General features: G+C 40.4%; 1 protein-coding gene across 1 annotated transcript in view; it reads left to right on the top strand.

Moving 5' to 3' along the window:
* The window catches only part of fl(2)d (female lethal d), a 56,649-nt gene extending 28,886 nt beyond the window's left edge, over positions 1-27,763 (top strand). Inside the window, exons 3-5 of the mRNA XM_065217550.1 lie at positions 14,975-15,099; positions 15,189-15,522; positions 26,773-27,763. Of these exons, the coding sequence (XP_065073622.1) occupies positions 14,975-15,099; positions 15,189-15,522; positions 26,773-27,605 (1,292 nt within the window). The 3' untranslated portion in view covers positions 27,606-27,763. The remainder of the gene's footprint in view (positions 1-14,974; positions 15,100-15,188; positions 15,523-26,772) is intronic.
* The last annotated feature ends 143 nt before the right edge of the window (positions 27,764-27,906 follow it).

The following is a 27,906-nucleotide window of genomic DNA, read 5'->3' as shown; positions in this document are numbered from 1 at the left end:
TGATCTTGTAAAATCTCACATTTTAATTATTTTTACTCCAAATCTTGCATCACGAAGATTGTTATTAATCACAAATATTGAAAAAAAAGTTCTAGTTTCAGACTTTACACAAATTTTAAAGCCCCAGAATCTTGAGAATCTTCTTAAATCACATTTTTTTTTATCTTTTCAGTAAATTCCTTTCAGCACGTTCTTAAAAATGCGTTCAATTTCGTTTTTTTTTTTTGTTGAATATTAACAACCCGGAATTTTTAAAGATTTCAACCGGGAATTTCAAAATGAAAATTCACTGGCCACCCTGATTAACTGAACATACCAAACTCGTTTTGGCTGTGTTCCATTTGGTGAATTTTAACTTAAATTTGACAGATGGAAAATTTTCAAATGAACCTGCTGACAGACAAGGAATCAATTTTGACAGACACAGAGGGATTTTCGAACATTTAATTTATTTTCGATGTGTCAAATTTAAGTGAAAAATCCCCAAATGGAGCAATAATTTAATCTGGTAAAAAATCCGTTATTCGAAATTATCGTGGGATTACTATCACGACTTTTTTTTAAGGCCGTTCAACCACCGCAAACCTTTTGGAATTTGTGGACTTCGTATTAAATGCAATGGACACCCCTGACCAAGTGGAAGCTCTATTTACGGACTTCAGCAAAGCGTTTGACAGAATTGATATCCCAATGCTGATTTTGAAATTTGAAAAAATGGGAATCGCGGTGAAGCTCTTCACCTGGATTAAATCGTATTTAGTTGATCGACAGCAAATTGTAAGATTCAACGAGAAAACATCTAAGCCAATTCATGTCACGTCAGGGATTCCCCAGGGCTGGCATCTAGGTCCCCTTCGTTTTATTTTGTACATTAATGATGTACACTGATGGACATAAGTATTCGTCGTGCACATGTATCATGTTTTCGTGATATTTTTCTAGGCGGTGTGATTTTATTTCGTAACAAAGTGTACTTCAAATAAAACAACCAAGGTTCATTCGCAGTTCCCTTTATTAAAAATCCAACAAAACGAATGTAAGCTGATGATATTGAGAAAACATTAACAATTACTCTAAATTCAGCTGGACAAAAGTATTCGTCATTAAGAAAATCTCTCTGGAAAATCATCATTGGGGAAATTATTCAAATTATTAATAACTTGTATTTAATCCTCTTTGTCTGATGACCTCTTTCAATCGGTTTTGCATCGAGTGAACCAGTTTTTCACAGACCGAGGGTTCGATCTTATACCATTCTTCACGAAGGATTTCTCTCAACTGTTTTTGTGAGGTTATGTGATGTTGTCGAACGCGCCGATCAAGAACATCCCACAGATGTTCGATTGGATTCATATCCGGTGACTGGGGTGGTGTTTTGAGCTGGTGAGGAGTATTATAAAGAAGCCAAAGACGTACAACTTCCGCGGTGTGCTTCGGGTCGTTGTCTTGTTGGAAATAGAATTCGTCCCCTATGCCCAACTTTACAGCACTTTGCTTCATATTTTGTTTCAAAATATTCAAACTCCTCTTTTTTCATGATTCCATCAATAAACACCAATTCCCCAACACCAGATGCAGCCATACAACCCCAGACCATCACTGATGAACCCCCATGTTTGACGGTAGTTTGGATGTTCTTCTTCTGCAGCTCAGTGCCTGGTCTCCGCCATACCAGAACTCGTCCATCTGATCTATAAACATTAAATTTACTTTCATCGGAGAATAGCACTTTGTTCCAGAAGCTGGTTGGGTGATTCTGGTACTCTTTTGCGAAGTTCAATCTCTTAGCCTGATTAACCTTACTTATTAAAGGTTTTTTACGGCACACACGCGCATTATACTGGGCTTTATTCAACACTCTGCGCACTGTTCTGGAGTTAACTTCTTTTCCACTGAACTCCAGTAACTCCGCTCGCACTTTTGATGAAGATACTTTCGGTTCTTTCCCAATAATTTGTACAATTTTTCGCTTTTCTCTGTCCGTCAACCTGCAGGGACGTCCTGTTCTAGCCTTATTGCTGAGGTTTTCGCCATTTTTGTATCGTTTGATTATGTCCTGAACCGTTGTTCTGGGCCTACCAACACTTTTGTCCACCCAAAAAAAGGATACTGAAGTATTTTATGGCCAGTATCTACGAAAAATCGAATGGTTCTTTTATAACTTCGACTCATCAGTTAAAGAACAATGCGGAGAGTCTTTTTCACTCGAATTATTACGTTGATAGTAAATACAATTTCCGTAAAGTAACATGAACAATGATAATGAGCGTGTGACGAATACTTATGTCCACCAGTGTACCTCTTATTTAAAAAAAAATATCAGAGTACATATATACGCTGATGACATGAAGCTATTTTTAGAAATAGGAAGTGATAACGATATGAATGTGTTTCAGAATGAAATCAATGTTGCAAATACTCATTTCAGCTAAAATAATGTTTTTCGGGATAATAAAACCAAAAGATGGTATGATGGCATGTTTTACTTGTAACTTACAAGAAGAGGTTACAAAGTATGCGTTTGAAACATAAAACCTGTAAATTTTGCTTTCTATGAGTCACAATCAGCGATTTTCTGATCGCTGAGTGAGTGAGTGAGTTTGTGAAAAATCGCTGATTGTGACTCTCATGAAGTGAAATAAGCAGGTTTAATATGTCAAACACATTCTTTGCAACCTCTTCTTGTATCCTACCCAGGCTTCCAAAAAGTACAGCCTCCTCGCGACAGTTGGTTTATACCTGAATTGACTGTTGCTTTGTGTGATTTACTGCCGCTTGCCTACCGTACGTTCAGATCTGAATTCGAAGTGTATTGATAACAGCGCACGCATCAACGAATGAAAGCTGTATTAGAACAGTCGCATCTATACCCGCTTTGCTAAAATCATCGTGCTTGGAACGTAGTGAACCGAATGGGCTGTATTTATACATTTCTTTATGACCAGGTTCTCAATGTTTCTGTCGTCATAACAGCCTTCACAAACCGACGACATCCCTCAGCTTACCCAAGTGGCTGTCACGAAAAGGCTGTCACGAGACATTATATACAATTGATATACGGCAAACGGCGCCGGTGGTGTAGTGGTAAGCGTGATTACCTCTCACCCCAGCAGGCCTGGGTTCAATCCCAGTCGGCGCCGCCGGGATGTTCTGAGGCATAACATCTCTGATCACGCCTTCCTTCGGATGGGAAGTAAAGCCGTTGGTCCCCGGTTCATGAGTTGATGGGTCGATAGGTAGGGTCTAGGTGTGGGAGCTGCCTTCCTAGCACGTCGGTAGCATTGGTGCTCAGCACGGAAAACAAGATCGACGGAAAAAACAAACCAAGGGAAAAAAAAAAATTGATATACGGCAGTGGAGTATGGAAGAAACCCAGAAGAATGATCCCGAACAGATATGTCGGCCCGATGTCGGATCAATGTAAGGTCAATTTATGGTCGACATCGGCCAAATCTCGGGTCGATGTCGGGTTAATTCTGTGTTTATGTCGGGTCAATGTCGGGCCAACATCGGGTTGGGGTTTGGTAGAAGTCAGGTTGGTGTCGGGTAGGCTTATATTTTTCGCCGGAGACCGTGCGTTTAAAAAAAAATATCGGATGAAAATTTTGCAATGGGCAGCACGAACGAGCTCCGGCGCCACACTGCTAGTGTAGTAGCAGTCTTACGACACACAAACAAAATTTCAAAGACAGCAGCAACGAATCGGCAGTTTGACGGACTGCTTGTTGTATGTACGAGGAAAGTTACGAATGACCATCCGAGGCTGTCATAGCCGAACGAACAAAATACATGACTAAGAACAAGCTGTCGTGAACAGCACAAGACGGCAACGTTGCATGTCGTATAACAGCCTCACTGTGGGCTGTCGCTTATAGCTCAATCTCAAGGCTGTCGTAGGGAAAAGAAAGCGACAGCCGTTGGAATACTGTCATGAGGCGGTACTTTTGGTATGCCTGATCCTACCAATTCAAAATATGATCATGGCATCTAATTATTTCATAATTTAGAAAAACATTGTTTTAGCTGAAATGAGCATTTGCAACCTTGAATGAAATACATGTTTTTTTTACAGATGGTGTAGTAAAAGTTTATTGAAAGTAAATATTAAGAAAAATGTAATCTTAAATATAACGTACAGTAGAAACGCAAACAAATTCTTCGTATTACATTAGGTAATAAAAATGTTCAAAAATGTGAAAATACAAGAGATTTAAGTGTTATTCTAGATTCTAAATCGACATTTGTGGACCATTACAACACAATAATGCATAGAGCAGGCAATATGCTTAATTTTATAAAAACGTTTCGGTCTCCACTTTAAAGATCCCTACCCAAGAGACATTGCAAGCTTTATAGAGGATTTATAGCATTCTACAAACCTAAATCGTGGTCTACAGAACCCTCATAAAACCTAAATTGTTACTTGGGCTATACAATAAAATAACTTTACGTTGCTTATGTGAGGTCAATATTAGAATATTGTAGCGTTATTTGGTCACCTTATATGAAAAAGCATGAAGAACGAATAGAGTCAATCCAAAATCAGTTTTTATTACATGCACTACGTAAAAGTTGGACGGCTTTTCCTCTCCCGTCATATGAAGCACGTTGTTTATTGATCAGCAATCAAACATTGAAAGAACGTCGGGATTACGCAAAGATTTCTTTATTAAACAATATCATCTCGCAACGCATTGACTCAGCTGATCGATTGTTAAGATTAAATTTGTATACAGCTTCTCGACAATTACACAATCGACACTTGTTCGCAGTAGATCGCCATCGTACCAATTACGCTAAATTTGGACCGGTGAATCAGATGATGACGGTTTATAATCATTATTGTGAAATTATTGACCTAAATATGTCCTCAACAGAATTCCCTCCCCTTGGCTAGTTTTTGCACCTTGCTGTTGGTGGGTGGGCTTAATTTCATGCTTTATAGTGGAGTATTGGAGACGGTAGGTTTATGGCCGGCGTTGCTGGCTCATGCCGCGATAGAATGGCGCCATGGGCAGGCAATGGGGATTACTAAGCTTCCCCTCTCTGATGAACCACTGCATGATAAAACCAAAGATCTAGTCCAGCAGTGATAGTTTCACACTTGTTACTCCTTTGTTTGAGAGTACGCTTACGTATAGGCACTGACGTTGGGTGTGATACTGGCGGGTTTTGCCGCAAATCACTCTTATTTTATTTACTTTTACGCAGATCGATTTATTTGGGCTTGCAAGGGAATTATACTATTGAAATATTTCAGAAAGTGCCCAACGGTGCTCCTTCTATTTGCGTGACAAGCTCTCATTGTTGTTTTCATTGAAGCATTTCTCAGGGAACAATGTTAAACACCATTTGTGTATATGGTATTGTAACTAATCTTATATGTGCTTCTTTTTGATTTGGGATAAGTGTTTGAACTATGGATCGGGATTTCCACTGTGGCGTGCTTCTCTTGTGACATATCCATACGTAATTTTGTGGGACGACATAGTGGAAACGTGTAAGTTTAGTCGGAGCATATAGGAGCATGTATGTAATGTCGGCCTAAATGTCCCTAATTTGGGCCCATACATAAATTCAGCAATCGACTAAATTTTCAATAGCAACAAAAAATATCCATTAGTACCGTCCCACAGTGGGGCAGCGAAGCCATTCGCGTGGCCAAAAACTCTAGCGACGTTGGTTTGCTTTCTACAGCGATACAATGTTCTACAAAGTTGCTCAATATTAAAAGCGCCATCTTTTGAAAGTTTCATTTTAGTTCATTTTTACGCCACATAGGTAGTGCTCGAGTCTATCTTTTGAACGGAGCATCCTAGTTATGGCAAAGTTGTGTAAGTTGAAGTGTTGAGAAATGTTGACATTGAAACTCTATGACTCACATTAAGCGAGATATCGGGTAATTAGGAAAACTAACCTCTAAAATTGTTTTTTTTTCCTTTTTCACCTATATACGTCAAATGTATAAGTTTTATACTCTGATAATTATCAAAATGGTTTGACTCATCAAATAAATACCCATTATTTTATATATCATCCTTTATTATAAAGTTATTAACATAAATGTCAACCGCATTTCAAGCCTATTGCTTATGGCATATTAGCTTATTGCGTGCTCACAACTTAGTGTTCTAAATGCACTTACACAGTTATTATTGAGAGCTTTCGATCCCTGCTACCATTTTTGCATTAGTATAATTGTGTGGCAAGTACAATCATACTCTATGCCCAGGGAAGTCGAGAAATTTTCCAACCCGAAAAATTCCTAGACCGGACCGGGAATCGAACTCAGCCACCTCCAGCATGGTCTTACTCTGTAGCTGTGCCCAGGCATGGAAAATCATTTACATTCATTTCATGCATTCATTTACATTCATTTGCCTCTAACTTTTTTCATCAACAGCATTCCGCAAAATGATGCAAAGAGCTTTTGTAGGTTTTGTTATTAGCTACAAATTTGGCCATAAATCAAATCTGTATCTCTTATGCATCACGAACTAGAGTGGGCAGAACTTGTTACTGTTTTTCAGTGAATGTAAAATACATTCACTTAAAAACAGTAGTGGCTTCTGTTGGCTCTGGTTCGTCATGCATAAGAGACACGGATTTGAGTTTTTAACAAAAGTTGTAGTTAATAACGAAGCCTACAATAACTCAATACATCATTTTGCGAAATTCGGTTGATGAAAAAAGTTAGGGACAAATGAATGTAAATGAATGCACGAAATGAATGCAAATGATTTTCCATGCCTGGCTGTGCCTTTACCGACTGAGCTAAGGGAGGCCCCTTGTTGCTATTGCTGTTGAAATTGAATTAACTTACAGAATTTTAGAGATGAAAGCGCTCTTTTTACGATTTCCAATCGATTAGGTTAAGCGTATAATTCGGAATCATTTTCTTGTGAAGCTGGGTCTCAACATACTCAAAGAAAATTATAATGGGATTAAAGACAAGTGTTTCATATGCAAGATGTAGGAGAACTGAACTAAGAATTCGGAAACAGTTACAAAACAACTTCTAAGGGTGAGAAAATGTCCATGTCAAAGATATCTTCTCGTATCATGGAGTAAATCGAGGTAAGAAACGGATCACGGAACTTGCTGAAAATTGTATGCGATTATGAAAGCCTTTTTTGTAGATTGATACCGAGATGGTTGCAGTTTCCTTCACACATCGTTGTCAATCATAGTAATTTCCCGTTACTGCTTGAACTTATCACCTGGCGCTTACCACGTTTGAAATTTGTGAATTAAAGAAAAATGCCCGGTGCCCGTTTTTGGCAACACGTAATTTCTGTTTTTTTGCATTCTATAAAATGTATCGAACGCTTTATTCAATTTGAGATTGTACTGGACCATTTTTTCATGGGTTAGAGGTTCATGTGCTATTTAATGTAAAAATGTCCAGAAAACACTAGTACATATCTGAGGAAAGTCGATAAGTCTTGCCATAAACGGATAGGTACTGTACCTGGAATTTTTTAGAAAATCAGGGAATATCAGATAATTATCTTCATTGAGTCGACACTCTGTGCAGGACACCTTGGCTGCATATATCAAAAATAACTTTTTTGATGCTTTCATTTTCTTGACATAGACTTAAAAACATAAGTATCCGTAGAACAAACATTGTTCAGCATAAAAAGCTCTGTCTTTTACATGAATTAGTTTTTGGAAATACTTTTATATTTTCGTTGATATTTAGAAATATTTGATGATATTTTCAAATATATCTGAAGTTGTCTTGCCCCTTGGGTAGCACATGTGTTGAGCCTATTCTACTTCGAAATTCAATGAAAGATCTGAACATTTTTTGAAATATGGGATTCCATTGAAAAATGAGCTCAAAACTTACGCCTGTTATATGTTCGGTGTTTGAACTAGTGTAAGCAAGTTTCTGAATATTTTATACATACATCATAAACATTATTGTTCAAAATGGATTTAAAAATCCACTTTTACACATATTTTACATAACGGTGCCGGTGGTGTAATGGTAAGCGTGATTACCTCTCACACCAGCAGGCCTGGGTTCAATCCCAGTCGGCGCCGCCGGGATGTTCTGAGGCATAACATTTCTTCTTTAACAGGCCTTCTTTCGGATGGGAAGTAAAGCCGTTGGTCCCCGGTTCATGAGTTGATGGGTCGATAGGTAAGGTCCAGATGTGGGAGCTGCCTTCCTGGCACGTCGGTAGCATTGGTGCTCAGCACGGAAAACAAGATCGACGGAAAAAATAAACCAAAGGAAAAAAAAAAACATTTTACATAAAGCACGACCCCATATTCTCCTAATAAATTTCCCAAAAGTTTCCGATCGGTCACCTCAACATAATTTGTATCTTCTACTAAAATTTACTGACCAAATAGATTAATATTTAACGGGTTAAGCTGATTCCTTACAGAATTCAAAAATGGCTGTCATGAAGGCTGATATGTCCCATCACTTAAAGATTTCTGGAGCACAAATCTCGGACACCGTCGTGATTTCGCTCATGATATTGGAACTTCCTGTTTGCTGCACTGAAGCAATTCTGCACATTGTAGTCGAAATACGAATCTGTATGGATACAAAATGCTAAGTGGAATTAAATGGAAAATAATCACCTTTCTTGCTCTTAAATTACTGCTTCTGATCCGCAAAAAAAAATCGTTGGGCATTACCCAAGTAACAATTTGGGCTTTAAGAGGGTTCTGTAGACCATGATTTAGACTTGTAGAGTGCTTTAAAACCTCAATAAAAGTTTCAATGTTACTTGGGTAGGGTGGGTCAAGTTCAAATTTTACTGTGGATAACAACCCCCTGCTCCCCATTGCTCGTTTGACCTTTATTAAGGTCCCCAACAACTGTGCCAAATTTGAACAAATTTGCTTACGGCCTGGATTTGCGGAAGAACTTTAAAGTTTCAGGGTGACCAGTGAACCGGAAAATACACGTGAATTTCGATTATAAATCGGGAAAAAATAGAATTCGTCCGTTGATAGAAAGTAAAATTTTGGACGTTAAAAAAAATTCAAGGACTAGATTTTCAGGATACAGTCACTTTGAAGAACATTTTTTTGAATTGTTTCCAAACTAATGTTAAGCCGACTTTAGAATGAATTCTGAAAATTTGTCAGTGCTTTTTTACGACCAATAAAAATAGGTTATTTTTTAACGGTATTGACTGGAATTTAGTTACCTACAAACTAAATTTCAGTCAATAGTCATCGATGAAAAGTTCGGGGTCACCTCACAGCATGGTTTTTCGCTGTTGTAAGTTCAATAGAAGTTTGAGTATATAAACACGGGAAAATATGTTGAGCCACATACCAACATCGTAACAACAAGTTGCAGAGATATGAACAAAAAGACCTATCAAGGTCAGCCACAGTATGGTGTAATCGTTCAAAAGTTTGTGGTCACGCTTAAAACAATAGCTGGGAATGTTGTTTCTGCCATTTTTGTCCAATTTTAGTTGTCTTTGTAGTATTTGAAAGGCAATGAATTGATCTTACTTTGATGCTATGTGGCTAATCATACTAACGTATCTCGAGGGCTATACAATAAGACTTATGCTACAGAAAATGTGAATTTTAGAAAAAGTTCTCGAAAAGTAACGTCCAGTGGACCAAGGTAAGAATGGGTCTAAAGACGTATAAGAAGCAGAAGAAGCCAAAGCAGAATGAAAAACAAGCCGCATCCGTCAAACCGAGGACTCGGAAGTTATACGACCAATTGCTGTGCGGAAAATCGGTGTGCGTGATTATAGACGATGAATCATACGTTAAATTTTATTACAAAACTCTTCCTGGTGATCAGTACTATACCGTTCGTGATGGCCGAAGTGTTGACGACGCGGATAAGTATGGCAAGCCATTTGTGAGTGTGGTATGCTTTCCAAACAAATTGTAACAACGGATACAATTACAACTTTTGTTTACGTGCGTGAGTGTTTAAACAAGCGTCTTTTATCCATTATCCGCAAACACGACGCCTCAGTACTGTTTTGGCCGGATTTGGCGTCGGTTCATTACTCCAAGGACACGGTAGCCTGGTATAAAGCCAACAAGGTCCAAATCGTTATTCCCAAGGAGATGAATCCGCCAAACTGTATCCAGGCCAGGGCAATCGAAGCTTTTTGGGCCCTGACCAAAGCATATTTGCGGAAACATGTAAAGGCAGCGGATTCCGTTACAAAGTTTGCTAAAGACTGGGAGAAAGTAGCCAAAATTGTTGGAAACGCATCTGTGCTGAAGCTAATGAGTAGCGTGAGATCCAAAATTTGGCTTACGACTGATCGGATCTCGGATTTTCTATGTTAAATAATAATCGAATTTGCTGTAAACAGAGTTACGTTATCGTTTTTTTTTTAATCGTGTTTAGACATTCTGGGACACCCTATAATAAAAATCTTCATCGTCAAGAAAATCCAGACAAATTCAGACTTTTTATTCTACACAGCCAGATTTTTCAAAAAATCACTTGGCAACCCTGATTACCACACGTGTATCACCTTCGGCTTTACTTCGTGAAGCAGCTTGTCAACAATTTGGTCGCTTCCTTCGACCGGTCCAAGAGAGCTGTGTCATGAAAAAGAAGAAGAAGATTATATCAATATTGCTTTCCGTTTCTGACAAAGCGTTATCGTTCGACTCGATGATCGCTTGTCATTTTGTCATTGGAGATATTTTTGATTCCTTGATCATACTGCTGGAAGGAGATTCTTTACTTTTCAGTGGAGACGTATAGGTTCCTTTGGTTTATGGATCCACCTAACCCGTTTTTGGTCTTTCATACAGGGTTATATTGACGACAATCAGAGGTTATTAAGCTTGATGAAATCAAATAGTGAGGAGCACCCGCTGCTATCGGACTTAGTTTCCGTGCTACAATGAGTGGTAGATCAGTGTTCACTCAGCTGTCGACAGAAGCAGGCCACTGTCGATGTGCGTCACGCGATCGTCTGTTTACTCGGCAGCAGCCATTGTGTTATCCTCCTCATTGTTCTTCATCAGCAGTTCGTTCGGTCGATGCGTCGTCGACTTTGGAAAGCAACCGTTTCGCGATGAGTGTGTGAGTGCTGAACACGTTTTACGTCCATTGCTGCAATGGAAGCGCTCTGACCCCCGTTGGCGATACTGACTTTCAATGAAACCATTGGAAGTGGCTCCCGTTTTGATGGAGGAGGCTTATTGCATAGTGGAAGATAAAGTGTTTATTGTGTTGTACCTTTTGACTACATACTTAAACAGAGACCCTGAGTTCGGTAAAAAAAATTACCGTCTTAGATCGGTAATGCTAAAAATTACAGATGTTTCGGTATTTTCTCGCTTTATTGCTGAAAACTGTAAATGAAATGACCGAATTTCGGTAATTTCATTTTAATTTACCGAAAACGGTAAAAAAATTTACCGGCAGGTCTGTAAATCAGCTTCACCACTGACCTCGGTGAAATATTTTACTGAAGTTTCGGTAAACAAAGCGTTCCATTACTGAGTTCGGCAATGGTCTAGGTAAACGTCAAATCCACCATATTGTTATTTTCGATCAACTTTAAAAGCGTTCGTGCTTGTGGAAAATAAAATGGTGAAATTATGGCGGCTGTTATACAACACCAAAATGAGTGAATCGTACATATTTTCCGTAAATAATTAATTTTCGTTATCTAAATAAATACCGATTACAGATGGCTGATGTTGTTGCTTGTTTTTTTTCTGTCGGTCCAAGTTCCATTCCCGTTGGCGACGATCTGAAAACAGCATTTGGAATATTCTTCCAAAGCTTCCTTGTTTTCAGTGTAGCGCCGAATCCTTCCGTCAAAAACGGTTTTGTTCATTGGTGGTGCAATTTGCAACACTAAAGGGTGATACGGTCAAAATTTGGTCAAGGGAAAACGCGTGTAAATCGGTGAAATCGTTTATTTAAAAAATCAAATTAAATTTCTTTTTCAAGTTCAATTAGTATAAAATTCAGGAAAAATATTCAGTTAGGCTTCCGCTTTTCCAAATCCGAATTGCCGGGCCTTACGCTTGACCCCTGCCATCAGATTTTGTACAGCCACCTTGTCCACCTTCTTCGCCGCAGAAAGCCAGTTTGCCTTGAACTGCTGCTCGCCCTTAGCAGTTTTTTTGGTCTTCTTTAGGTTCCGCTGGACAATAGCCCAGTATTTCTCAATTGGGCGGAGCTCTGGCGTGTTGGGAGGGTTCTTGTCCTTGGGAACCACCTGCACGTTGTTGGCGGCGTACCACTCCATGGCCTTTTAAACCGTAATGGCAAGATGCCAAATCCGGCCAAAACAGTACGGAACAACCGTGTTTCTTCAGGAAAGGCAGCAGACGTTTATTCAAACACTCTTTCACGTAAATTTCTTGGTTGACAGTCCCGGAAGCTATGAAAATGCTGCTTTACAAGCCACAGGTACAGATGGCTTGCCAAACCAGATATTTCTTTGCGAACTTTGACAGTTTCATGTGCTTGAAAACATCTGCTACCTTTCCCCTTCCTTTTGCCGTATAAAACTCCTGTCCCGGAAGCTGCTTGTAGTCGGCTTTGACGTAGGTTTCGTCGTCCATTACCACGCAGTCAAACTTCGTCAGCATCGTCGTGTACAGCCTCCGGGATCGCGCTTTGGCCGTCGTATTTTGTTTATCATCGCGATTTGGAGTCACTACCTTCTTGTAAGTCGATAGTCCGGCTCGTTTTTTGGCTCGATGCACGGTTGTAGACGATACACCCAGCTTATTTGCGGCATCTCGGAGAGAGAGGTTAGGGTTTCGCTTGAAACTACCGGCAACTCTCTTTGTCGTCTCAGCGGCTTCCGGTTTTCGATTTCCCCCCGATCCAGACTTCCTGGCTGTCGACAAACGATCCCCAAACACTTTAATTACATTTGTAACGGTTGATTTGGCAACTTTTAGCGATTTTGCCAACTTTGCGTGCGAGTAGCTCGGATTTTCGCGATGCGCGAGCAAAATTTTGATACGCTGCTCTTCTTGCTTGGACGGCATTTTGACAACTGAAGAGTGAATTCCAAAATCAAAATAGGAGCAACATTCTACACACACACACCTTCAAAATGAGGGGTGTTCAGGTTTTTTAAATGCAAAATTGAAAGAAATACGTCAAGTTGATATTGACCAAATTTTGACCGTATCACCCTTTAACTTATTGATCACGACAGCAGCCAAATGTGTACATGGGTTGCAGTGACCGCCACCTTGAAACAATATTAAAGCAAATTACAGTTGAGTCGGTAACCTTTTTAAAAAATTACAGATCTCTCGGTAATTTTCGATTTGCATATCGTCCTCAAAATTACAGTTCTCCGGTAAAGTCGACTACAAATCAAGCAATGCACATCGGTAAATGTTACCGATCGTTCGGTAAATTTGACAGCTAATTTTGCTGATCCAGTTTACAGATTTTTCGGTAATGTTCTCGATTACCGAAAACATTACCGACCGTTCAGCTGTTGAGAATTCGGTAAATGAATTACCGAAGTCGGTGATTTTTTCTAAGTGTGTATAGTTTTAAGATGCGTTGTATAGTGAACAAGAATCCTCGGCTCTGTAAAGTTAATTCAATTGAGCCTTACCAAATAAATTAATGACAAAAAAATGAGCGCTCGACAAATATCATGCATCATGCACTAAATGTGTATCGCACAGCCGGGGAAATTACTAATCGGGATTTGCTGGTCACTATGAAGTTTGTATCGAATCGATTTATGGTTTTCGACAAAGTTGTTCTGCATAATTTTTCCGTGTCTCAAGTTTAGGCTATTTAAAGAAATTTGTGAAAGTTCTCCCGCACATCCAAATCATAAGGGGCTGTTCATAAACTACGTAGACAGCTTTTTGGGATTCTTGAGACCCCCCCCCCCCCTTCGTAGACAATTGTCCATACAATTTTTTTAATATTTGTATGGACCGTGGATAATATCAACCCCCCGTTTATGAACAGCCCCTAACAAAATTCGTTCAAATTTGGCACAGTTGTTGGGAACCTCAATATAGGTCGAAAGAGTAATGGGGAGCAGCGGTTTTTAAGTTGACCCACCCTTTTGGGCTTATTAAAGGGCGTCCCACATCAAATTGCACCACGGAAAAACGCTGTAGAAAATTACCTAGTTGAGCGATCCTTTTCAAACTTTCAGACAATAAAATATAGCCCATTAGTAAGCTTTTGGCATATTTATTTCATGCAACTTCAATACCACAACCGTACGCTCGTACCTTACGCTTAACTCCACTAATTAGGTTCTGTACAACATCTGGCTGCAGCTTCTTCTGTACGGAAACCCACTTTTTCTTCATGTATTCCTCAGATTTGACCTCCTTGGGATGCTTCTGTAGTGCTTGCTGCATAATGGCCCAATATTTTTCTATGGGCCTTAGCTCCGGTGCGTTGGGGGGGTTCATGTCCTTGGGTACGAAAGTGACCCCGTTGGCTTCGTACCACTCCAGGACAGCATTTGAATAGTGGCACGAAGCTAGATTCGACCCATGCCTACTTTTTCCATATGGGACTGATATGCGATTATAGGCAGTGTAATTATCTCTAACTAGAAGAAAATCTACGCTACTCGTTTACAAAACTTATACATTTACCTCCGTTACTCAATATTCTCCTAAACTTCCTCCAATATCGAGTTAGCCATCCTTGCTATGTTTCCGGCCAATTTTAACCTGTCGAGGTTCACATGCGTCCTAATATCCACTAGACTATATTTTCGCTATCGATGTCACTTTCTAATCTACCTTCGATATTACCAAAACTGCTTGGCAGCCTTGAGCGGGCACATGCATGACAAATAAAAGCCATGAACATATTTGCACCACACTGTTGTCTACAACAACTACTACACCAACACTCAGAAACCATCCCCAAAATTTGTTTTTTTTGTCTATCTAGGTAGCTGTTCTTAAAGAAGTTGACCACAAGCCGTACCGAAATGACTAACATCGTAATCCACTTTCTCCCACCCCTTTACAGAAGAAGTTCAATCACTCAAAGATTCGGAAAGTAAACTCAAACAACAGTATGCCGAATCTCAACGCCGGGAACGGATCCTCGCCCGACGGCTTGCCGTCAAGGAACAAGAAATGCAGGACTTTGCCGTAAGTTTGTGTACCGATCAGAATTGCATCGTAGCTCCTACTTCTCTATGTAATGATTTGCAACATGATTTTTCGTTCTGCTACCACAGAGTCAAATCGCCGAGCTTAAGACTGCCCAGGCACCGGGTCAAGCTGCGCTTCGATCTGCTCTGCTCGATCCGGCCGTCAACATACTCTTTCAGAAGCTCAAAAGCGAACTCCAGCAGACCAAGGCCAAGCTGGAGGAGACACAGAACGAGCTGTCGGCTTGGAAGTTTACACCAGACTCCAACACGGGCAAACGGCTGATGGCCAAGTGCCGGCTGCTCTACCAGGAGAACGAAGAGCTCGGTAAAATGACCTCGAACGGACGGTTGGCCAAACTTGAAGGCGAACTGGCTCTGCAGAAGAGCTACAACGAGGAGGTGAAGAAGTCACAGCTGGGTAAGTTCGGTTCTTGGCGGGGTAGTATAGTATATATATATATATATAGGTTAGAGCGCTACTTCGTCGTAATCGCCCATTTCCGTTCTATCGATCAGAAAAGATCAATAATATCAATATTTCACCGTGTACGAATCAATCTAAGGTTTGTTCCGATGCGTTAGTTCATTAGCTACAACATAAACTCTATTAGAGCGCATTGTATGAATATTTACGCTCATTGTTCTCAAAACAAAAGAAGCGCTCCTAGCGAATCCCCATTTTCTACGTTTATCCGTAGAACGAATTTAGAATCAAGAAGCAGTATTAGATTTTGAACAATATCTCAACAATGTGTGACTCTTTATCAAATCCAACGGTACGTATGGAAAGGTGGATAAGAAGTCATCTTTGACAGAAATATTCGATTTTTGGTTAAAATTCGTTCAGAAAAGAGAGGTAAAGCGCGTGTTGTTCTTAGTAAGACGGAAATTAGATCAAAACCCTATACAGTAGAGTGGGTCAACATGATCATTTTTTCAGAACAATGTTTTTTGGTTCCATTTGGGGTCCCAAACAACTGTGCAAAATTTGGGAATGATTGCTTTTAACCCGGCTTTCCGCATTGCGTTTGAATTTATATGGAAATTAGTTTGGGAAAACCTACTTTTTTGAATTTGCATTCCTAGGGACCACAATTTAGCTTGAACCATGCCACTAATCAGTATAAAGTATAGTAAAAAGTATAGTTCATGAAGTGCCTAACAACTTTTCCAAAGGATGTACGGTGCTAGAATGTCTCTAAAAAAAAGTTACAGCTGTTCAAAGATTGTTGTTTCGAGTTAAATGCCAGTTATCACTTTTCCTGCCAACACTGCCGGTGTAACATTGGAAGTAAGATTCCAAACTGAAATAATTTCGAAGTTTCACATCTTTTCCATTTGGTATGTTCAGATGAATTATTCAAAAACAATAGTTTTATCTCATATGCGTAGATGGAAAGGAGGGGGAGTTTACCCTCCCACGCTCCTTCACTCATAAATGAAATATCAATGGAAGTAAAGGATCAATCAAATTTCTAACTTTGGAGTTTCTTATCTTATCGTTTTGTTATTTTCAGATAAATTATTCAAAAACAATTGCTCAATTTTAATCGGCGCCGGTGGTGTAGTGGTAAGCGTGATTACCTCTCACCCCAGCAGGCCTGGGTTCAATCCCAGTCGGCGCCATAATCTGAGGCATAATATCTCTGATCACAGGGGGATCCCTTTGGCCCCGGGTTCATGAGTTGATGGGCTCTTCGATGATACCGTAAGAGCTGAAGAGAAGGATGAAATGAAAGAAGCTTATCTTTCTAAAAAAATTGCTAAGAAAATAACTATAGAAAGCGAAAGATAGCCGAAACGACGCCGACTAGAGCAGGCAGCATCAGACCATCTGATACGCTTTCAACGTTTGTCACTGCTAACACGAAGGAGTTTTTTTGAAATCATACAAATTTCGACCGGCTTCATGCAAAAACCGGCAAACGAGTGGAGTAATGATACAGTTTATATCAATGCTAAACAACGAGTTGCTTCCTTGATGGTTGTCAACGATGTGGCTGAACGAGGGGTGAAGCTAATTTCAGACTTCAACATGAAATCGCGGGTGGCAGTTCAACAGCAATATTTGCTCCTGGTGATCGACCAACATCGAAAATAGTACCCTAAGAAATCGTAAAATATAATAAACTGAAATAAAATCATTATAATCCTATGCTATTTGTGTGCAAACATCTAACATTGTATATTACACCAAAAGATAAGGGTGTTCCTATGAGATTGAGCTAACGTCTTTGGATAACCCATCCGAAACATACTATCTCGAGAAGATGGGAAAATCCGAAATATTTCAGTCTGTAACTTTACTCTCATTGATATCAGGGAGTGTTGGAGGGGATACAGTAAGTCCCCCCCCCCCTCTTCCCCAATTAGATTGAGCAAATATTTTTGAAGAACACATCTGAACATACCAACTCGACACGATGAGAAACACCGAAGTTATTTCAGTTTGAAGCTCTACTTCCATTGATATGAGTCAAGGGAGCGGAGGTAAAACCTCCCCCCCCCTCTCCCAAACTATGCTTAGCAATTATTTTTGAATAATTCTTCTGAACATACCAAATTAATAAGATAAGAAATTCCGACGATATATCAGTTTGCATCTTTACTTCGATTCATATGAGTGAAGGGAGCGTGGGGAGGGGGTCCTAAGCCTGCCCCCTTCTCCAACTGCGCATATGAGATAGATAGATTGTTTTTGAATAATTAAATAATTCATCTGAACATACAAAGTCGATGAGATGAGATACTCCGAAATTATTATCTGACCGGCAGTGTTGGCAGTAAAAGTGATTTTTGGCATTTAATTCAAACCGTAAATATTTGAACGGCTATAACTTTTTTTAGATACATTCTAGCACTGTACTTTGTTTAACAAAGTTTTTAGTTACTTCCTGGACTATATTTGAACATGATTAGTTGCATGGTTCAAAATTGTGGTCCCTAGGGATGCAAATGCAAAAAAACTAGGTTTTCCCATACAAATTTCAAACGCAATGCGGAAACCCGGTGATAACCAATCGTCCCCAAATGTTTCACAGTTGCTTGGGACCCCAAATGGAACCAAAAAAAGGTTGCTCTCGCTTGATGAGGTCAAGTATGCTTTTTTCCATATAAAAGTGACCCACCCTAATATACAGTCAAGATTCCTATAGTACGGATTCGTACTTGCCGGATTCCCTATAGTACTGATGCCACTGGATTCCTATAGTACGGTCGATCCGGCATTAACGACGACACGTACCATATGGGATTTGAGCTAATTGGGACCAAACACTGATTGTACTTTGACAATATTTATGTTTGTATTACTTCTGCGTGAAGTTAAGGTTCTACAAAGGGTAATTAAATTTGTATTCGTCTTCTTTTTGAAATATTCTTGAATCATCATCATTGGTTTACACATACATTCTCATATTATTAATACAAATTTTAACACTTGTATTTCATGATTTTAGAACGAAAATTTCCTGGGTAAAACATATTCACTGTATTTACTTACTTGTGCTCTTCGAAGCTTAGCACAATAACACACAATCCAAAACAACTGCTACTCAAAACTCTTGGTGAACAAAATTGAACACCAAGAAAACCACTTCAACTTTACTGCTCTACAGGCAATCGTGAAAGTATCATTGAAAAAGCGTTGCCAGATGTATTGCCTCTAGCAATGGATCTAAGTTTATTAAAACAAGCAATTGTGAAGTTTGACTCATAAATATAGATGAATGGATGTATTTAATGGTGAATAAATATAAGAAACTGAGTAAATAAAACAAAAACGACCATTCTAGGCATTTTACCGGTCCAATTTAAAAAGCCACAGAAGATTGAATTCAACACTAACAGGGTTGATGGCAGCAGTGCACGTAGCCTGGTATTCGCTTTCCCGCTCACGGGTGTAAACAAACTTGCATATAGCGAAGTCTGCTACATTCTTATGCACTTAGATAGTGTGACATCACATTTCTAGATAAACATTTCAAAAGGTCCTATCTGCATCTCTTTCGTTAATAACTCAATTTCAAAAGCATTCCTAGCTGTTTTCAAAGTTCTAAACGCAAGACAATAACTTCTGCTATCGAACTGTGTGGCAAAAAGAGCACGAAATATGTTTGCGTAGGCGTGGTTATCAAAAGAGAAAGTCGATGAAGAGAATCGATCAAAGCAGATAGGATCTTTTGAAATGTTCATCGAGATTTGCTGTTGTATTAAAATGAAGGAAGAAAAGAGATGGTTAAATTTTCCTCACCATACCAGTTGATATTTATGAAACATGGGCAGTTTTGGCGTGGGGACATGCAATTCCAATGAATTTTACCCATACATTTAGAAAATGATGATCGAGGAATATTTCAAAAAGAAGAAGTAAACACATTATTGACCCTTTGTAGAACCTAAACGATTTTACATGGTTGAAGATGCCAAGTATCAAAGAACAGACATAAAGTGGTAATTGTTTACGATAGATGAGGCGATGAAAGTATAGAGTTGATAGTTCCGTTAGAGTACAGCAGTGTGAAAATTGTATATAGAGAGAAAGCGAGCAAGAACAACTTTGAGGAAGGTACGAATCGAGATAATCATCTTTCTTTACCAAACTCCCCCGTTTGAGAGGGATACTTACCTTACCAATCAGGCTAAGGCCTTGTTGTCCTCTGCTGTCCGAAGAAGTCGTCTCCACTCTACTCGATCCATGGCCACAGTTCGCCAGCCTCGTAGTCTGCGAAGGGTCCGCAGGTCACCTTCTACTTGGTCGATCCACCTTGCCCGCTGCGCGCCTCTTCTTCTTGTTCCTGTTGGGTCGCTTTCTAGAACCATTTTCACTGGGTCGTCGTGCGGCATTCTTACGACGTGCCCAGCCCACCGTAGTCGCCCAATTTTTGCATTATGGACGATGGATGGTTCTCCCAGTAGCTGGTGCAATTCGTGGTTCATTCGCCTCCTCCACGTTCCGTCATCCATCTGCACTCCACCGTAGATGGTACGCAACACCTTCCGTTCGAAAACACCAAGGGCGCGTTGGTCCTCCACGAGCATAGTCCAGGTCTCGTGGCCGTAGAGGACCACCGGTCTAATCAGCGTCTTGTAGACAGTCAACTTCGTGCGGCGGCGAATTTTATTCGACCGGAGCGTCCTCCGGAGTCCAAAGTAGGCACGATTCCCTGCCATAATGCGTCTTTGAATTTCTCTGCTGGTATCAATGTCGGCAGTCACCAGTGAGCCCAAATACACGAACTCATCGACCACCTCGATTTCGTCACCGTCAATCTGAACTCGGGGTTTGAGAGGGATGGTGAGGGGTTTTGGAGTTTTTTTTATTTATTCAAAAGGGGGATGCTTCTCCGGAATGCACGGCAGGTTCTAATAATGTAGTATGGATCCATTTCTCTCCAGGTACGGGTCAATGTTTGTCTGAGGCTTGCTGTACTCGGGGGGCGTTTAGAACAGGCCTTGGCCTTCATGACGCGCCATGTTGAGTAATCCAGCGGATTAATATCGGGGCTGGATGGCGGCCACATATCCTTCGCCCAAAACGAAAGATGTTCCAGCAACCACTTCTGAGTGCGGTTCGAGGTGTGGCACGGAGCCCCATCTTGTTGAAATACAACATTTGGCTTTGGAACGTACTGTTCTTTGATCCACGGAAGAACATACTTACTTAAAATACCGATGTAGACCTCCGTGTTGACCTTGTCGCCTTCTGGAATGAACACCGGGTCCATTTTTGAAGCCACCAATCCAAACACCATAACACTAGCAGGATGCTTGGTCAGATACACGTTCTTGTGCTCGTCGGCCACGTCTTTTACCCGAAGAGAACTAATATACCGGTCGGTTCTGGAATTTGATACTGGATCGACGGTAAACATGCTCTCGCCGGTGAACAGGATTATCGAATTTTTTCGCTTAACCCTCCGTTACTCGCGTCAACTTTTGTAACACGAGTACTCACGCGTTGTACTTTGTACAACAGTGTGAGTTTTCCATTGCCATTTTGCAGCCGAGCTACCAATGGACATGAAACCAACGGGTGTTCCTTAAACAACTTGTTTTTAACTAAATAAGCTAAACTTTTATCACAGTTAACCCCCAAAAATAAGGATTATAGAGGAAATGTGAATGGAAACCGCGTAAACGGTGTCCGTACTACGTAGGATTTGACGAAATTGGCTACAGCATGGAAAACCTCGAGATCCTGACCAGATAGAAAGTTACTGTCTTCGGCAAAGTTGTTCTAGATATCATAACCTTTTCGCTGGTGGAGAGTTGTTCAGAATTTTCTCACTACGTAGCGCTAGAATACATGTGAAATTCTCGCATGTGATATAACTCGAGATCATGACCAGATAGAAAGTTACTGTCGTCGACAAAGTTGTTGATGAGATCAAAGCCTATTTCTTGGTGCACAATAGTTCAAAATTTTCTCACTACGCGGCGCTAGTATACACCTGAAATTCTCATATAAAATATCTCGAGATTCTGACCAGATAGAAAGTTACTGTCTTCGGCAAAGTTTTTCAGTAAGTCAAGATCTTTTCGTGGGTGGAGTAGTTCAGAAAATTCTCACTACGTGGCGCTAGTATATACGTACAATTTTCACATATACAATACACATAGCTCGAGAACCTGACCAGATAGAAAGTTACTGTCTTCGGCAAAGTTGTTCTAGATATCATAACCTTTTCGCTGGTGGAGAGTTGTTCAGAATTTTCTCACTACGTAGCGCTAGAATACATGTGAAATTCTCGCATGTGATATAACTCGAGATCATGACCAGATAGAAAGTTACTGTCGTCGACAAAGTTGTTGATGAGATCAAAGCCTATTTCTTGGTGCACAATAGTTCAAAATTTTCTCACTACGCGGCGCTAGTATACACCTGAAATTCTCATATAAAATATCTCGAGATTCTGACCAGATAGAAAGTTACTGTCTTCGGCAAAGTTTTTCAGTAAGTCAAGATCTTTTCGTGGGTGGAGTAGTTCAGAAAATTCTCACTACGTGGCGCTAGTATATACGTACAATTTTCACATATACAATACACATAGCTCGAGAACCTGACCAGATAGAAAGTTACTGGCTTCGGCAAACTTGTTCAGAGGGTCAAATATTTTTGGCTGGTGGATAGTAGTTCAGAATTTTCTTACTACGCGACGCTAGAACACACGTGAAATTCTCATATAAAATATCTCGAGATCCTGAGAAAGTTATTGTCTTAGGCAAAACTGTTCATCATAGCCTTTTTGCTGGCGAACTGTAGTTCAGAATCTTCTCACCAGGTAGTGCTCGTATACATGTTAAGTTCTCGCATGTGATACATCAATAGATCCTGACCAGATAGAGAGCAAATGTATTTGGCAAAGTTGTTCAGGAAGTCAAGATCTTTTCGTTGGTGGACAGTTGTTCAGAATTTTCTCACTACTTGGTGCTAGTAAACGTGTACAATTCTCGCGTATGCTATAGCTCGAGATTCTGAACAGGTAGAAAATTACTGTCTTGGAAAAAGTTGTTCACGAGGTCAATGTCTATTGCTTGGTGCACAATAGTTCAGATTTCTCACACTACGTCGCGTTAGTATACACGCGAAATTCTCGCATGTAAAATATCTCGAGATTCTGATCAGATAGATTTCGCTAGTGGACAGTAGTTCAAAATTTTCTCACTACGTAGCACTACATACTATGTGAAATTCTCGCATGTGGTTTGTTTCGAGATCCTGATCAGATAGAAAGTTTCTGTCTTCGACAAAGTTGTTCAGGGAGCCAAGGCCTTTTGGTTGGTGGACAGAAATTCAATTTTTTTCACATCATTGCACTTCTCGCATTGGATATGTTTCGAGACCTGCTAAACTGTCATCGGCAAAGTTGTCCACGAGATCAAAACTTTTTCGTTGGTCGACAGTACAGAATTTTATCACTACGCGGCGCTAGAATATACGTGAAATCATCGCATTTATAATATCTCGAGATCCTGAACAGCTAGAAATTTACTGTATTTGACAAAGCTGCTAAGGAGATAAAGATCTTTTGGCTGATGAACAGTAGTTCAGAAATTTCTCAAAACTTGGCGGGCAATTCTCGCATATCAAATATCATAAAATAAAACTACAATTTTACATCAGCCTAAGTGGGATAAGACAAATATATTCTGGATTTATTTTACTGGTGAAGATTTTCATGCAGATTTGTGGATACATAAATTGGGGTGAGTCATTTCACTTGTATACCTCTGATAAATTAGTGGTAGCACGAATCTCAGATGGAAAACATTATCTTAAAAGATCAATATCGCTGAAACTTCCACCAAATGAATGTTTTGAGTATCTCTTTCATTTAAGGCTAATTTCAAAATGTCTTATCGAGGGGTCTAGAACAAAACAAAGCCCCTGTATTTACGTGTGCACAGACAGCGAGACTAACTCAGAGAGTGAAGCACTTTTGCTCAGTTGAATGGAGAAATTATTAAAACCGTACACTCCCGATCATAAGTTTAAGGACACGCCCTTAAACGTCAAATTTTCGTTCTTTTTAGAACATTTTAAAGATTTAGAATGGAAATACGAAGAGGCAAATCGCTCAATATCATTTTCAAATTTTGTATACCAAAGGTTCACCCAAAGTTACACTATTTTTCAAAATTTATTCTGAAGAATGATGATTGATTTTCTCAGAATTGACTTGGACAAAAAATTTAAAATAAAAGCAGTAGTAGAACTCTTATGCTATACCATTCATACCATTCAAATAACCTAAGGAGATCAAAAATTGGACGTAAAATGAGAGAGCTTTGAACAAAACACATTAGCATGTCACTATCCGGAAGAACTTTGCCGCATGTACAACTTTGACGATGACAGTTACTTCCTGACCTTAAACTATTGCCTATACAAATAAAGGGTGTCCACGATTAAATTGCCACACTATGAAATTGCTCTAACTTTTTAACCGTTGGGTAGAATTTAATGAAAATTTGGGTGGATTTAGTTCATAGTGCATTATTTACATCCTACAAGTTTTAAAGTCCTGTGATCAAAACTCGCGGAAATGGAGTCGAAAGAACAGCTCGTGCGTGATAAAATCTTGCGCATTCATCACGAGAACAAGGATCTCTCGCATCGTTCCATCGCTAAAACGTTGGGAATCGCGAATTCCACGGTGTCGCGAGTGATTAAGCGGTTCGAGGAACGGTTGACCACCGATCGGAAGCCCAGAAGTGAAGGAAAAAGTATTTCGTACAACACCAAAAATCACAACCGCGTAGTTGGGGCCTTCAACCGAAATCCGAACGCCTCAGTTAGGGATGTGGCTAAGAAGCTGCACCTAAGCCGAAGTTTTGTCCAGAAGGCCAAAACTAAGGCTGGGCTTCGAACGTTCAAAGTACAAAAGGCCCCTAATCGCGACGAGAAGCAGAACAAGTCCGCCAAAACCCGTGCCAGGAAGTTGTACCTCAACATGCTGACGAAAGTGGAATGCTGCATCATGAACGACGAAACATATGTGAAGGCCGACTTCAAACAGATCCCCGGCAACCTATTTTTCACGGTCAAGGATAAGTTCAGCGTTCCGGAGCATGTCCGCACTCAGAAGATGTCCAAATTTGCGAAGAAATTCCTGGTTTGGCAAGCCATCTGCACGTGCGGGAAGCGGAGTGCACCTTTCGTGACCCAGGACACGATGAACGGACAGGTGTACATAAAAGAGTGCCTCCAGAAGCGGCTGCTTCCTCTCCTGAAGGCCCACAACGTCCCAACAATCTTCTGGCCGGATTTGGCCTCATGCCACTACTCCAAGGACGTGCTGAAGTGGTATGCGGACAATAAGGTCAATTTCGTGCCGAAAATGTTCAACCCTCCCAACACTCCGGAGCTCCGCCCCATCGAGAAGTACTGGGCGATTATGAAGCAGCACCTTCTTAAACGACCTAAGGTAGTGAAGACAGTCGAGGAACTGAAGAAAGCATGGGTTTACATGCAAAAAACGGTTGATTCACAGGTTGTGCAGAATCTTATGGCCGGGGTTAAGGCCAAGGTGCGGGCATTTGCGTATGGACTGTAAATAAAATACGAGTAAAATGGTAAAATGAAGATTAATAGTTATTTCTCAATCCCTGAAAATTTGATGGCAATCGGATGAAAACTCGAATTTTGCGAATCAATTTTGTGTGTGGCAATTTCATCGTGGACACCCTTTATTTTACATGCAAACTAGCGCCGCATACCGAAAATATTCTGAACTATTTACTGTTCACCAGCAAAAAAGCTTTGATCTCCTGAACAACTTTGCCGAAGACAGTAACTTTCTAGCTGTTCAAGGATCATATAGCATATATGAGGATTGCACGTGTATAGCAGCGCCGCAAAGTGAGAAAACTCTGAACTACTGTCCACCTGCGAAAAAACCTTGACCTCCTGAACAACTATGCCGAAGACAGTACCTGGTTGGGAACTCGAGATATTTTATATGAGAATTTCACGTGTATACTAGCGTAGCGTAGTGAGTAAATTCTGAACTATTGAGCACCAAGCAATAGGATTTGACCTCCTGAAAAACTTTGTGAAAGACAATAACTTTCTATCTGGTCAGGATCTCGAGATATATCACATGTATACTAGCGCTACGTAGTGAGAAAATTCTAAACTACTGTCCGCCAGCGACAAGGCTATGAGCTCCTGAACAACTTTGTCGGAGACAGTAGCTTTCTATATGGTCAGGATCTTGATATATTCCATGTTGTAATCAATGAAGTCAAATCCCACGTAGTATGGCCACAGTTTACGCAGTTTCCATTTACATTTTCTCTATTATCCGCATTTTAGGTGTTTACTGTAATCAAAGCTTAGCTTGTTTCGATCAAAACAAGTTTTTTGAGGAATACTCGTTGGTTTCAGATCGATGGGTAACTCAGCAACAAATTGCCAATGGAAAACTCATGTATGTTGTACAAAGTACAACAACGCGAGTAACGGAGGGTTAAGGAAGTTCAAGATTTTCTTGCATCGTTCGACTCGTAGCTCCCGGATGTACGCTGCCACTTCTTCATGGTGTAACTGTCAAACTAAGTAAATCATTTTCTTTTATACGCAGCCTACTACGGGAACCTTATTTTTTGTACGATGGTGCAAACATTATCACGCATGTATGGGCAATTTGTACCTACGGGAACGAATGTAGAATTTATTCCTCGCTGACCGTTTCTAACAGCTAGGAATTAGTACTTGGTCGGGAACGTGGAGCGTTTCCTACCTGGCGCTTAGATCGAGATTGTAGAATCGCTTTTTACGAGTCTTACATTCCCAAAAATTGGTTTTGTGGTTTTTACCACAATTTAAACATATAATTTCCTAGGATCTTCCATCACAGCAATTTCTTTGATTATTTTGTTCAGCCCTTAGTCAATTTTGAAAGATTTTCGAAATGGGTTTTTAGAAGAAAAAAAAATGTAAGACCTGCAGCTGAATTCCGGGCATAGATTTCATTGAAGAGAAATAAGTTTCACCATATAAGGTATATGTTGAAATTTATTTCTCTTCGAGATTTTCTTTAGCTTCTGAGACTTCAAACAATAAAAGACAATTTAATGGCGTCCACCATATACTTCCCATGGAAACCCGTCCTTGCTTGAAATAGGCAGTTCAGCTAATCATCTTCCCTTTTTATCCGCACAGAATTGGATGACTTCCTGCAGGAGATGGACGAAGACGTCGAGGGCATGCAGAGCACAATCGTGTTCCTTCAGCAGGAGCTGAAGCACACCAAGGACGACAAGGAAGTGCTCGAGAAGGAGGTCCTTCAGCTGCGATCATACGTCAACGGGGGAGGGGACGATGGTGCGGCGCCAACCCGGATGGAAACCGACCCCGTCAGCACCACCACCGCCGCCGCCGCCGCCGTCGCCGTCGATCCCTCGTCTCTAGCGTCGTCGTCAGTTTATCTAGTGAACGGGAGTAATAGTAACAAGTTGAAGCAAAGTTCAAGTGATCAATCAGAATCGTTGTTGGTGTATCAGAATCGGACGCACTGTGGTGGCAATACAAATAGCAATTCTGAAATGTTGAACGGTGGTGATGATTTAGTTAATGAACAAGAACAAACGATCGGCGGCAGCATCAATAGCAGCAGTAGACTTAGCGGTAACACTACTAGTACTGGTAATAATGGTAAGAAAGTAAACAATCGGACTGCTAAAACGGTTGGTGGCAAAAAGCGAAACTACGCGGAAGATCCAGACGACGACGGGGCTGCGGGGGCCGAGGATGAAGAGGACAGTGGTCATTACGAGGATAATGGTAAGATCGTCGAACAGCAGCAACAGCAGCAGCCGCATGAGGAGGAACAGATCCTCACCAGCAGCAATAAGCGCATGACGCGATCAGGTAAGGGTAAGACCGTGCCTAAAGTAAGCGTAAAGAAACTGCGACGGGCGTCGGTACTGTCGGCCGATCCGTCGGCGGAGGACGACGACGCGGCCGAAGGATTTGCTGCCAACGGTGCGAACTGAGAATCCCACCTCTAAAAAAAATACCGTCATCTCCTTCCTCGTAGGGACGAAGTGAACCGGCGACAACTGACTCCTTCTTTTTGGGGTAGCGTACTCTTCGTGAAATAGGTTTTTTACTAATCTAAAGCACGCTGTCCTGAAGAAAAAAAAAATAAAAACCGAAACAGGCTAGAATTAAGATGAACAGCTGAAAACGGAACATAAACCCTTCTATAAATCCTTGATGAAGAAGAAGAAAAAAATCACTCAAGAAACACATTGAAATTAGAACTCTTGGTAAGCTAAGCTACAATAATAATTA

The sequence above is a fragment of the Ochlerotatus camptorhynchus genome, unplaced genomic scaffold (assembly GCF_037179485.1).
Source record: "Ochlerotatus camptorhynchus isolate MF236.1 unplaced genomic scaffold, CSIRO-AGI_Acam_v1.1 ptg000077l, whole genome shotgun sequence".
Lineage (NCBI taxonomy): Eukaryota > Metazoa > Arthropoda > Insecta > Diptera > Culicidae > Ochlerotatus > Ochlerotatus camptorhynchus.
Note: the sequence above shows the minus strand (reverse complement) of the source record. Positions and strands in the feature narration are given on the sequence as shown.